Source organism: Myotis davidii, unplaced genomic scaffold (genome assembly GCF_000327345.1).
Source record: "Myotis davidii unplaced genomic scaffold, ASM32734v1 scaffold161, whole genome shotgun sequence".
NCBI lineage: Eukaryota > Metazoa > Chordata > Mammalia > Chiroptera > Vespertilionidae > Myotis > Myotis davidii.
In genome coordinates this window covers 343,218-357,030 of record NW_006291567.1, presented here as the reverse complement: position 1 = coordinate 357,030, position 13,813 = coordinate 343,218, and the positions used below count along the sequence as shown (strand labels likewise).

Here is a 13,813-nt window from a genome sequence, read left to right as displayed (position 1 = left end):
GGAGTTTAACACCCTGCTGACTTCACTGGATAGATCTTCCAAACAAAAGATTTTCAAGAAAATAGTCACTCTAAATGACACACTATATGAGATGGATTTAATTGATATTTACAGAACATTTCACCCCAAAGCCTATCCAGTGAGCCAAACCAGCTAGGGCGAGAACCACTGCTTTAAAAGCAACTCCTGGGCATTATAGAAAAATAAAAAATACAGAGAAGCAAAAGAACATAAATACCCAGAATCCTACTCTTCCAGAGACAAATGCTTTCTATCTAGCCAAATGCTTTCCTATGCTTGAAACACAGATCCATATAATTGCAATATAGTTTTATACTCTCCAAAATAACACAATTGTGATTTATTATAAAAGCCATGCACTACTTGTTAATTTTCTTTTTTAAAAAAATATTTTTTTATTAATTTTAGAGAGGAAATACTGTTTGACTGTCTACTGCACACCCCCACTGGGGATCAAACCCGCAACTCAGGCAAGTGCCCTGGCTGGGAATTGAACCAGCGACCTAGGGGTGCATGGTACTACGCTCAACCAACTGATCCACACTGGCCAGGGCTTGTTTGATTTTCATTCAAAATATATTTATTGAGTATCCATTAAAGACCAGGCATTCTGCTAGGTGTTGGGTATTTAACAGTGAACAAGATAGAAAGGAACTGTGACCTCAACAAGCTTTTAGCCCAGTGAGGGAATCAATTACAAAGCAAAGAGTAAGTTCTTTGATGGGATGAATAAACGTGAGGTGCAGCTGGAGGAACACAAAGAGAGATCTGACCTGAACAGGGCAGGGTGGCTTTGAAGTGACTCCTTTAGAGAAATGTGAGACCTGAAGGATAGGCAGGAGCTGGATTAGAGAAGGAAGGGAGAAACAGAGTATTTCAGGAAGGTAGAACAAAGAGTGTTTGAGGGAAAGCCCTCAGGTCGGAGAGAACATGTCACATTAAGGAACTGAAAAGAATTCGATGTAGCTGCAGCATATATCGTAAAGGAAAACATGGCAGCAGATAAAGTGGGAGAGATAAGAAAGGACCAGATCGCCGAAACCGGTTTGGCTCAGTGGATAGAGCGTTGGCCTGCGGAATGAAAGGTCCCAGGTTCGATTCCGGTCAAGGGCATGTACCTGGGTTGCGGGCACATCCCCAGTAGGAGATGTGCAAGAGGCAGCTGATCGATGTTTCTCTCTCATCGATGTTTCTGACTCTCTATCTCTCTCCCTTCCTCTCTGTAAAAAATCAATAAAAAATATATTAAAAAAAAAAAAGAAAGGACCAGATCGTGAAGGTCCTTATAAGCCATATTAGCAAATTTGGATTTTTTCTGGAGGCAAGAATCATTTAAAATAAAGAAGTGATGCAGTCAGGTTTGTACTTTAGAGCGATTACACTAAGTGTGGAGGAAAATGGATGGGAGGAGGCAAGCGTGGAGACTCCAATTTGAGACAGGTGAGCGATAACAGCTTTGGTGAGTGGATATAAAAGATGGAGAAATATAGGTGGAATTGAGATAGTTAAGAGATAGAACTGACAGAACCTGCTGGTTGACTGGATATTGGGAATTGGGGAGATACTATTCCAAGTACTCCTCTGCTATTAGATATTTATAGGTTCTTACTTTTAGTTATCATTAACAGCTAAGAAGAGGAGTAAATGAATGGAATTATATATAAAAAGCAAAACAATTAGGGACCTCCCCTTCCAAATTCTGAATGTGGGCAAATATGCTTTAAATGAAGAAAAGGTTGCAAAACTGCCCAGAAGCACAACACAACTCTATTATAATTTTACTCAGGTGTGTATCTTAACCAGTGCACTTTTGGCCAAGTCACTTAGAATCACTTCTACCACTACCCTTCAATAGCTCCTCCTCCTAAGCTTTTTCTTGAAATGAATTCCTTCCATGGCTCTCTTATCCCTCTGCTCAGATAAGCTCATTCATGCTCATGGCTTTAGCTACTACAGATGATGACAATTCCTAAATTCAATGTCCCCCCAGACTTCTCTGGTAAAATCTACATCCATATAGCCAGTTGCCTACTACAGCAGTCGCCAACCTTTCAGACCTCACGGATCACCAGTGGTCCATGGACCACCGGTTGGCGACTGCTGGCCTAGTGGACATATATCTCTTAATTATACATCACAGAAGCATTTCAAATTCATAACGTCCAAATCTGCAATTATCACTCCTCTGAAAACTACTACTTTTGTATTCCACATCTTGGTGAAGGACGCCACCAACTGCTTATTTGCCCGAGGTGGAAATGTGGACTGCACGCTTGATACCTGCTTCTCCGTTGCTTCTTATGTCCAATATACCAGAAACTATTCTGCCTCCTAAATTTATCTTCCATTTGACTCAAATCCTACTAGAACTGTTCTTGTTTACTCATCATTCATCACCCCAAATACTGCAAAACCTTATGTGTAATATCCTTAATATTAGGTCAGTGAAGACTAAATGAAGTAATGTAAATAAGAGTGTTAGATGCCCTGGCTGGGTGGCTCAGTTGTTTGGAGCGTTGTCCCATACACAAAATGGTTGCACATTCGATTCCTGGTCAGGCCAATGTGGGAGACAAATGCTTGATGTTTCTCTCTCTCCCTTCTTCTCTCTCTAAAATAAACAAATAAATAAAAAAATAAAAATCAATGGACATGTTCTGGGGTGAGGATAAAAAAATAATAAAAGTGTAGGCACATAAGTGCTGAAAATGGTAGCTATGGTCCTATTCTTCTCAAAGACACATAGGCTTGAAGACATTCACATGTGCAATTTGCTCTTGAGGGGACATATCAGATTGATAGTCATCTCTCCCAATTATGTGGATATTTACTATATTACATCATGCTTGTGATCTCAAGTCTTAACTGGACAAATTAGCAAAAATGATTAGTAGAGCAAAAGCTCGATATAATGGGCAAATTCAGGCAAGGGGGTGTCCATTAATGCCAAAAGTCTGTTATAAAGTAGGCTTTCCAAATGCGTATGTTAAAAATTGACAAATTAGTTTACCTGTTTTTACTTATGTAGACATGTTTGTGTAATTAAGTATGTATGAAAAGTTTAATTTCATAGAAAAGTTTTCTATATGTATTATTGTAATTTTAAATTTATACTGAATAGGCCTAGTAAATGGGTGCATTCACTAGTCACTGCAAGTAAAGAAATGCATACAGCGGCTGGGGCATGGCTTAGCTCAGGCCAGCACAGCATACATTGGAACTGCTGCAGAAAGTCACACCATACGACAATGTGGTGAGATCAAATGCTAATCATTCACTGAACATTGTTTACAAGCGGTGACTCTCAGATTTAAATATGTAGACTATAGCTGTAGATATGGAATATTTATTTATGTCGGCGAAATTACTACAGTTTTTTCCAACATATAGTGTTTTACATTTTTTCCCATACACGTGCAATTAGTGCCGCAGTTTTGGCATATGTCCGAAAAAATACGTTAGCAGCCAAACGGTTAAGAACCCATTGTGGCCCTCGAGTCAGAAAGTTTGCCCACCCCTGGCTTATTCGCTAAAATTTGTTTAAAATAAAAGTAAATTAATAACAAAAATAATCTGATTATTTAACTATAAGCAAATCTTGGTTAAAAGCATTTTAAAATTGACAGAGTGTTAATTTTCACATATGACATATGGACTGGAAATTTTGTCCGTTAAATCTGGTCTGTTAAATTGAGGTCCACAAAATTGAGGGCTTACTGTAATAATGTGGCATTTATAGCACAGGCTGTGAAATGGATGCAATATTTTGTGCTCTATTTGTATCTCCTCCTCATCTGCATTTCTCTTTCACTCAAAAAAGCATACTGGAATACAAGTAAGAACCAAATTATAGAAATTAGAGAGATAGCCATGACTTGCTTTAACTTATTAAAAAAGTAGGCAATGTCTAAGCTCTGATACTTTACTTGGTAACATTACTTGATATGCCCACAACTGACCATGACAAAGTTTGTGGCCAACTTTATGGGTAAAAATTACTGCTCCACAGAGGGAACTTAAAAAAGGAAAATCTGATCACTATAATGCTTAATATTTTTCAACAGTTTCCCAATTCCTAGAGTGAAACCCCAAGTCCTGAGCATGACCTGCAAAGCCTTTCATAATCTGGTTTTATCAGCTACCTTCTTACATACATCCTGTGCTAGTCATATCAAACCACTCGCAGCTCCCTGCACACATTCTGCCCTTCCTTTGCCATCATGACTACAAACCACATGTGCTGATCCCTCAGCATGGACTGGACTACATCCTTCTATTCCCCAAAGCTACCTGAAAAGTCCTTCCATTGCTTCTGGAACTTTCCCTGAAATCTTTCTGACTGAGCATCATCTGAACTTCTTTATCAGAGAAAACATCTATAATAATAAAAGTGTAATATGCTAATTAGACCAGACAGCTGAACGACCTTCTGGAAGAAGCCACCGAGGCGGGTCTGAGGCAGAGGTGGTTAGGGGTGATGAGGCAGGCAGGCAAGCGGTTAGGGGTGATCAGGCAGGCAAGCGAACAGTTAAGGACGATCAGGCAGGCAGGCAGAATGGTTAGGGGCGATCAGGCAGGCTGGCAGAGGCGGTTAGGAGCCAGTGGTCCTGGATTGCGAGAGGGTGCAGGCTGGGCTGAGGGGACACCCCCCCCATGCATGAATTTCATGCACTGGGCCTCTAGTACCATTATAACAGCACTTGTGACACTAGTTGGCTGTTTCCCAACTAGACTGTGAGCTCCTTGAGAACAGGAATTCTGAGTCATATCTTTTATTTCTGGAGCCTACACTTATTAAGCACACTGTAGATGTTCAACACATGAATTAAAAAAGAAACAAGTACCCAGAAAAATGAAATTTTCTGGTTTAAGAAATTTTATTGTTAAAAAGGAAAAGGCTAACATTTCATTTTAAAATTCAGTTATAAGACAAAATCAACTCAAGTTCCACCTGTAAGAAAAATAAGCAAAACACTTTTACCAGTATTTATCTTCTTTGTCTCCTCTATGTTTTTCTTATTTTGAAGTGGAAAAAAAGAGAGTTTTCAATGAATAGAGTGAAACTAGAGTAGAGGTGGAAACCAAGTTAGTGTTATTCAGGGGACAGAAGATCTTCCAGTGAGAAAGGCTTTTTAAATGGATTTCCAGCTGATACTATAAAACTATACTACTGTTTATTGTGAAAAAGAAAAGACCCCGTTCTCTGTAATATAGACCAAAACTAGAACATGGTACAGTTATTCTAGGGGTTGAGAGCTTTGGAATCAGCTATCTACTTTGAAGTGCCCACATGAATCTGGTATGTAACTATGGACAAGTTCACACTACAATTCTGGGCCTTGGTTTCCTTTTATGAAATGGAGATACTACCACCTATTTTACAGGGTTGTTAAGAGGATTAAATGGATAATTTAGGTCAAGTGCAGCATGAAGCACAGAGTAGATACACAAATCATGAAGACTACGACTATTACTATTTATCATGTTCCTCGGCAAGAAGTAACTTTAGATGTATAGATAACAAAGCCAAAACAATGCCTTTTGGGGAAGAAACAAAATAACTGGTCCATTTCTGAGTTCAACTTATTTGGTAACATCACTTCAAAATACTACTTTATAAACAAGTTTCTAATTGATATTATTTATTCTCACCAAGAATTATGAAAAATTACCTTTGCTGTATCTGAAACAGAATTCCAGTAACCACCACTGAGTGAGAATTTTCCACTGCCGATGCGTGCCAGTATTTCCTCTGGTGTATCATCAGGGCCATTTGCAAATGGAGTGTAACTAATTTATTAAAAAAATTAAAATGCTAATTGATAAAATTTCTTTTTTGGATGGTAATCTTTATATTTATTTGCGGTATCCAAAAGTACTCTGAGTAATTCAATTAATGTAATACTTGCTCCACAAAGCACCAGGTTAAGGTATGTTATGAAATATTCATTAGACTTAATATAAAAAAACATAAATAAGATATGACACATTATAGAACAAAACATTTAAAACAGTGCATGTTTATGATATAACAAGAGTGAAAAAAGGTATGGAAAAAATCAATTTAAGACCTCAATATATTAATAAATAGTACATTATAGAAAATTAGTAATGATACAGCTATAAATGTGGTATATACTAGTACATACAAGATTGTATTATTAGAAAATGACAAAACCATAAAAAATATTACAATAAAGGTTAAAAAATAAACATAATATAAACAAAATATTGATTAATAAATGCCTATAGCATATATAATATATATTTACCCAGTAAGCATTGTATAGAGGAGGACACCAAGACTCCATATATCACAAGCAGCATCATAGCCTTGTCGTTTCAAAACCTAGAAAAAGTAAAAATTAGTATTAACACACCACTCTTTATTATATATATCTAGATAGGTTGTGGGAATGGGATTATATCTCCTAAATCAATACATGTAAGAAAAGCCCTGGCTGGGTAGCTCATTTGGTTAGAGCAAGTTTTCGGGTTCAATCTCTGGTTAGGGCACATACGAGACAACCAATGAATGCATAAATAAGAACAACAACAAATCAATGTTTCTTTTTTCTTCCTCTCTCTCACTAGCTCTCCGTCTCTCCCCCTTTCCTTCTCTCCCTCCCTTTCTTTCTCTAAAATCAGTAAATTAAAAGAAAAACCTCAATAGAACATGATTAACAAACAAGACAATATATTAATCCTATTCTAGAACCTTCTACTACTACTAATTATATATATATACACACACTCTTAAATTAACATTTATTGAATGCTGCCTTGGCAATGGAGAACTATGAAGGTAAGTTTCTTATTTAAATGAATGTATATTTTGTATGGGGCTATAGAAATGGTTACAAAAATCAGTACTTTTAAGACCACATATAACAGCACAAATGTATAGTGTGACATTGTATATATATGTATATATATGTGTGTGTATATATATACTGTATATATAATTCAGTTCACTCAAGCATTTAATAATCACCAACTATAATCAGGCACTAACTGTGACAATACAAAACAACTCTGGCTTCCTTAAGAAAATCAGAATCTGACAGGGGAAATAAACATACAGGCTGGGGCAAAAGTAGGCTTACATTTGTTAATATGGCAAATAATACTATAATTAATAAATTATAATACCAGACTAAACTCTGTTTCATGTACTCACAACTATAAACCTACTTTTGCCCCACCCTGTTATGTAGTTAACAATTTAACATGATAAATATCATACAATTATGTCTGAAGTGCTATGGGTATAAAGATGAGGAAACAATTCATTCTTGATATGAGGAAAGAAGAAAGGCTAGGGGGCAGCCTGCTTGTACTGTGCCTGTAAGTAAGAATTCAGGAGGCAAAAGGAGGTGAGGGAGGGCAGAGGGCACTCAAAGGCCAGAGGCAAGAGAGCAGAGTATAGTTAGCAATAGTTCTCTATGGCCAGATCTCCAGGTAGGTGATACTAGAGAGAGACTGAAAGGATTTTATACACATTGTTAAGGAATTTCGATTTTTTTCTGTAGGCAATCAGATGTCACTGAAGCATTAAACAGGAAAATAAAATAAGGAGATGTGTATACCAGAAACATAACTCAAGGCAGTGGTTCTCAAACCTTCTGGCCCTTTAAAAACAGTTCCTCATGGTGGGACCCAACCATAAAATTATTTTCGTTGCTACTCCATAACTGTAATATTGCTGTTATGAATCGTAATGTAAATATCTGATATGCAGGATGGTCGTAGGCGACCGCCAAAGAGGTCGCGACCCACAGGTTGAAAACCACTGACTCAAGGTATAGAGGAAACGCTGGCAAGGAGAAAGACTGGGGACAAGGTGACCCGAAAGGAAGCAATTTGTAGCAAACTAAGTGAAAGGCTGTGAGAACTTGCACTAGTAGAGATTGGATATATAGAGTAAGGAGAAAAAGGTCTGAAATATTTAGAAAACAAAATGGAAAGGATTTGGTGACAGACTGGATGTAGAAAAATGATAGGGAGGCTTTTCAGGAAGATTTCAAAGTTTTAACTTGGATGACAAAATGGAGAACAGGAGACAAAGAATTAAAAGATCAAGTCTAAGGAGAGTTTAATCATGGTCGATATCCTGAAGAATTTGGAGGTAGGTTTTGAAGCAAAAAACATTCCAATAAGCCCAGGTGCAACAGCTACAGGGTGATTTCTAGAAGTAGACTGCCTGCATGCAGTAGGAAAAACAAGATGGCTAGATTAAGTGGCCTTGCTTGGACACCAAAAGCACAGACTTTGCAGCCTGATGGCCTGGGCTCAAATGTAGACCTGACCTCAAGCAAATTACATAACTCTCTCACTGTGTACCTGGCTTCCTGTAAAATGCTGATAACAGTACTCACCTCACAGTTATACTGAGAATGAGTTATAATGAGAATGAAACTACATGTTGTGAGGATGAAATCAGTTAATATATGTGCCTGGCACATAAGCCCTATATTAAGGTTTACTATTATTTTCTATTATCTTGTTCACAGTTACATTTTTTTACACAGTGATAAAGATATGAAATCTTGAGGGCAAAGCAGTGGATTTTAGATTTACTGCAATGGGGGACTGCAATTACTTAAGAAAAGAAGCAGCTTGATCAAAGTAGTGCTTGAAGAAGACTTAGGTAGCTTTGCAGCTCTCTTTGTGGAATGATCGCAGAATGATAAGAGGGCAAGGTGCACTGAGGCTGAGGCAGTCACCTGACGGGTGGTGAGGGAAGCAGGGGCTAGGGTGGCAGTTCTGTGAACAGAAGAAAACGGAACTGCTTTCGGGGGATAAGAGATGGTAATTAGTCAGGTAGCTAAGGACAAGAAGACACCATGATGTTTTAGCCTTGGAGATGCAGAAGATAGTGGCAAAACCAGGGAATTAGAAAGATATTAGGAAAGGTGGAAAATAAGTGAGTTTCTATTTAGTTCCATGCACCAACAAGCACAAAAGTGATAACAGACAGCAACGGATACAGAAAAACAGAAGTCAGGGCAGGAAGAGGATTATAGGTGGCAATGGACTGATGACAGAATAAACTATCAACAGAAGAAAAAGGGCTGCTATTTTATTTTAATTATTTGGTAAGTCTTCAATTAAACAACTATTAATTTATCTATATTAAATACAGAAAATGAGTTTTTAAATATACTAAAATACTGTAAACAAACTATTTCATAATTACCTCTGGTGCAACAAAATTTGCAGTATAACAAGGTGTCATGAGAAGACCGTTTTCTGCTCTTAGCTGTTTGGCAAAGCCAAAATCACAAATTCGAATAGATTCTGGATTGCCAGATTCGTCCACATAAAGAATGTTGCTAGGTTTTAAGTCTCTGTGAACCACCTAAATGAAATACAAAGTAAAGAGGTACATTTACAATACATTTCCATTATAGAAAATTTTTTATTCAAAAATGTCAGGGACTGTACTTAACAAGATAATGAGTGCTGGCCTTTAAATTATCCCAACATTATAAAATGCTGATAATGTAAGTGTAACTCTAACACAGAACTAGAGCAAAGAGAGAAGGAAGAAAGAGTAGTATTTACTTCCCCACTCTTTGTCCAATTGAGTAAGTGGGTTAAGGAAAAATGCAAATAGCAATAATATCTGTCTCCAGGTTATTCATTCATTAAACGAATATTTATTGAGTGCCTATCATGTGTCAAGGGTATTATATAAGGAGTTGCACATATTATGGTGAAGAAGACCCATAAGTTTCTTGCCTTTATATGCAAGAGCTCACACGGTAGTGCCGGGAGGCAGAGAATAAACAGGTGAGAGATGGGGCATAAAACTAGGGAGGTCAGGGAGGGTCTCTAGAGAATGTAACATCTGATTAAAGATCTTTAGAACAGAATAAACAAGCCAGAACAGTGGAGAACAGTCATTCTAAGTAGAGGGAACAGTATGTATAATGGTTGTACACAACAAACTTGTGCTGACAGGCTCAATGGATCAGCCATAGGGTTTAGGAGTAAAAAGAAAAAAAAAATTCAGACTTTATGTATTCCCTATTTGCTATCCATGCAACAATGTCACACACGCACACACAAAGATAACATTCCTTTAGAGTTTTGTATTATTTTCCTCCTCTAATCGCCTACTTGAATACTTCTTTCATCAAAAGCCTCTCTGACACTACTTATTTAGACTTACATGTTTCTTCCATCATCAATTCCAAGTCTATATTCTGATCAGTTTTAGTTCCTAACATTCTGAACATGACTTCTCCAGATCATCTTAATAACTTCTTACCGCCAAGGCACTGAGAAGAGAACTTAGAAGACTGAGATGACTGCAAAATCATAAATTCTTCAAGGAACACTGAATTTTACTAATTTCTGGCTACAGTACTAGGTGACTATTGACCACCTAGAAGTCAAGAAGTTCTAGTATTAAATCAAAACAGTCTAAGTGTTCACTTTTAGGGGGCAAAGACAAACACAATGAGAATAAGTATTGAAAATAAACTCCTTAATGTGGCTCAGTGGTTGACTTATGAACCAGGAGGTCACAGGTTCAATTCCTGGTCAGGGCACATGTCCGGGTTGCAGGCTCGATCCCAATAGGGAGTGTTCAAGGGGCAGCTGATCGATGATTCTTCTGATTGATGTTTCTCTCTCTCTCTCCCTCTCCCTTCCTCTCTGAAATCCATAAAAATATATTAAAAAAGAAAATAAACTCCTTAAGAAGTAATCTCTTATTTTTTTCTTGCTTCTCATTCCTCTTCACCTCTGCTGTTCTCTTTACCTCTCTCTCTCCCCTTGTTTTCTCCTTTGTCCTTGTCTCCCCACCCCATAAATTTCCCTTCTTTTACAAACATGATTTTTATGCTATTTACTGATAACCTGCAGGAAGGAATGAGAACAGCATCCACCAGCCAGAAGCCAGGTGACTATTTGGCCTCATCCATTAGAATACAACTCATGATTCTCTGGTTCTGTTTCTGAACATGAAATGGGCCCAGTTCTCAAGAATACAGAGTGGCCTAGCAAAATGATGCTATGTCTTCTAGTTTAGAAGATCTCATCCACATTTTGTTTGGATGTGTAAAAATTTAATATAAACAAATTAGGATTTCAAAGTATCACTTCAAGCTTAATGGGGAAAATAGTAGGATAATTAAGTTAATAGTAGCTATTTTCCATTACATGCATAAAGTAACTTGTACCTTTGTAATTTTAGCTTGAACATGAAGAAAAGAAAAAAAGGTATTTATGTGTGTGTACTTATGTATGTATACATATACATATATTTATATATATCATAATATTTATGCACATAAGACATTAAAAAGACTTACCCCTTGAGCATGAAGATATTCAACAGTTTTGGTTATAGTAAACAGGACAGCACTGGCCTCTCGTTCAGAGAAAAATTTCTGTCTAAGAATTTTATCCAGCAATTCACCCCCTTTCATAAGTTCTGTCACTACGTACACATATTTTCCATCATCATATACCTATAAAATTCAACACCAAAATGTAAAAAAAAATTATTGAAGCTTTATATGTGCTCAGAACAAAGTTTTACATATTAAAGAGAAATTAAAACTTACTTTATATTCAAGGGAATTTTTACTTTTCACAACCAATGGAAGATATAAATCTTGCAAAGTTTTATACACATAGACTATTAAAATAGGAATTGATGAGATTGAACGTCAGAAAAATAACCTGTAATTTCCTTCTATGAAACTTAATTCATGGAAATCAAAGTAACTATGGACATTGTATACAAAGGGGCACTGAACTTTTGCACTTAGGGTTTGTTCCTCTTGACCTTTTTATCTCCTGGTGAGGGCAGGAACTGCTACAAAGACATACTCCTGTGGTTTTCTTGGAACTTCTGCAAGTGCACAAATTCTATATTTATATACACAGTACAATGAATTATTCTGGTTTGGGTTAAACTGAAAATTTAGTAGGAAGATTACATAGCAAAAAGAAATTCCAGCCAACTATCCAGAAGCACACCATTTTACTCCTTATGTAGAGATTGAATGCTCTCTGTAATTTTGTATATGTGCTGCTGAAGCGAGCACAGCTCTCTGTAATTTTGGATTTATATTCCAAGCAGTCCTGATCTGAAATAACCCCTTTATTAAACTTCAGCCCCTTTTATTCCCCCTCATCACAGAGTTACTGCATACTTTTATTTAGCCTCAAAACAGGTACCAGGTACTGGGGTCCTAAATATGGAAAGAAACAAGGTACCTGTCCTCAAAGTTTTTATTCCAGGAGGGAGAAATAGACATAGATATAAGAAATTTAAAAATGTTGGAGATGCTGTAATAAGAGGGGGAAATTTTAGAGACTTTGGAATTTTAAATGATGGAAGGAGCAAAGATGTAAAAAATAATGACGGCATCTTGGCCGGGTGGCTCAGTTGGAGCATCATCCTGCACATCAAAAAGTTGTGGGTTTATATCCTGGTCAGGGCACATATTTAGGTTGTGGGTTCCATTCCTGTTCCGGGCTCGTATGGGTAGCAACTGCTAGATATTTCTCTCTCAAATTGATGTTTCTGGCGGTGTTGCCAACCGCGGGGGCGCGTGGGTGCTGGAGTGACCCCGGCGAGGCCTTGGCTGTGCCCACAGCCCTGGAGGCGGGCCTGCGGAGCCCAGCGCTGGGAGACCGGCCCTGGCACCTGTTCCCCCCGTGCTGCGCGTCCGCGAGTCCCCGCCCAGCTTAGACACGACGCAGTTCCGGGGGCGCCCGCCATCGATGTCAGTGGGGACGCTGAAGCAGTTACTCCGAGCCAGCCAGCTAATTAGGGAAAAAATAAATGACACTGAAGGCATGAAACTAGATGGCCACTTTCTTGACTTAGAAAGGAAAATAGATATCACCAATAAAGCTGTTACAGAAATTCTGTTGAAAGCCACAGAATACATTCAGCCCAATCCAGGTAACATGGGACAATCTCTGGAACAGTCCTATGGCCCATTCATGGTGACCCACGCTGACCACCCACGTCAGGTGGGCCCTCCATAGATGTGATCTAGAAACAATGCCCTAAGGGTTTCAATCATGAAATGTGGTTTTGGGTGTGCTTTGTTAAAAATATATTTTTATTGGAGAAACCAAGATGGTGGCATAGGTAAATACCGGAGATTGCTGCCTCGCACAACCACTTCAAAAATACAACTAAAAGACGGAATGGACATCATTCAGAACCACAGGAAGGCTGGCTGAGTGGAAATTCTACAACTAGAAGGAAAGAGAATAGCATACCGAGACTCAGAGGAGGTGCGGTGCGGAAGTAAAATACAAAGGTGCGGAGGTGCATGTGGAGAGGGCTGGCGGCTGAGGACATGATTGTCTTTTTCAATCGGGAGGGAGTCTCAAGCTCTGAGCTCCAGTTCCGGGCAAGTCTCTGGGGACCCAGACTCATACGGGAGAAACGGGACTGTCTGGCATCGGTCGGAAATCGAGGGCAGCTTTCTCTCAGAGGCACTCACAGCGATTGCCGGTGCCTCTTGAGGGCAGGACTGAGAGCAGCCATACTGCTCGCTCTGCCCGCCCTGTTGATCCCCTGGGGCCCCGCCCCGCCTCGCCCCGCCCAAGCCCTATGGAGGCTTTTTCATATGAAAGGCCCAGCCCCTTGTAATCTGAAAATTACTTAACAAACTGCAGCTGGCCCAAGGCCCCAGGGCAACTTGCACTGCTTTACAGCTGGCTTCTGCCGAGTAGCCTCAGGCAGAGGCTAGATTAGCGCCTCCTTAGATCCAAGAGCCAGTGTACCCAGTGGTCAGAGTGGGACCATCCA

At 38.7% G+C, this 13,813-nt stretch overlaps 1 protein-coding gene across 6 annotated transcripts in view; it reads right to left on the bottom strand.

Annotated features, from left to right (window-relative positions):
• Nucleotides 1-13,813, bottom strand: part of RPS6KA3 (ribosomal protein S6 kinase, 90kDa, polypeptide 3) — a 93,608-nt gene that overhangs the window by 3,712 nt on the left and 76,083 nt on the right. For all 6 annotated transcript variants that reach the window (XM_015564867.1, XM_006765111.2, XM_006765113.2 and 3 more), the window contains 4 exons: nucleotides 11,346-11,504; nucleotides 9,221-9,382; nucleotides 6,294-6,370; nucleotides 5,694-5,811 (listed from right to left, as the gene is read on the bottom strand). In XM_015564867.1, coding sequence (XP_015420353.1) covers nucleotides 5,694-5,811; nucleotides 6,294-6,370; nucleotides 9,221-9,382; nucleotides 11,346-11,504 — 516 coding nt within the window. The remainder of the gene's footprint in view (nucleotides 1-5,693; nucleotides 5,812-6,293; nucleotides 6,371-9,220; nucleotides 9,383-11,345; nucleotides 11,505-13,813) is intronic.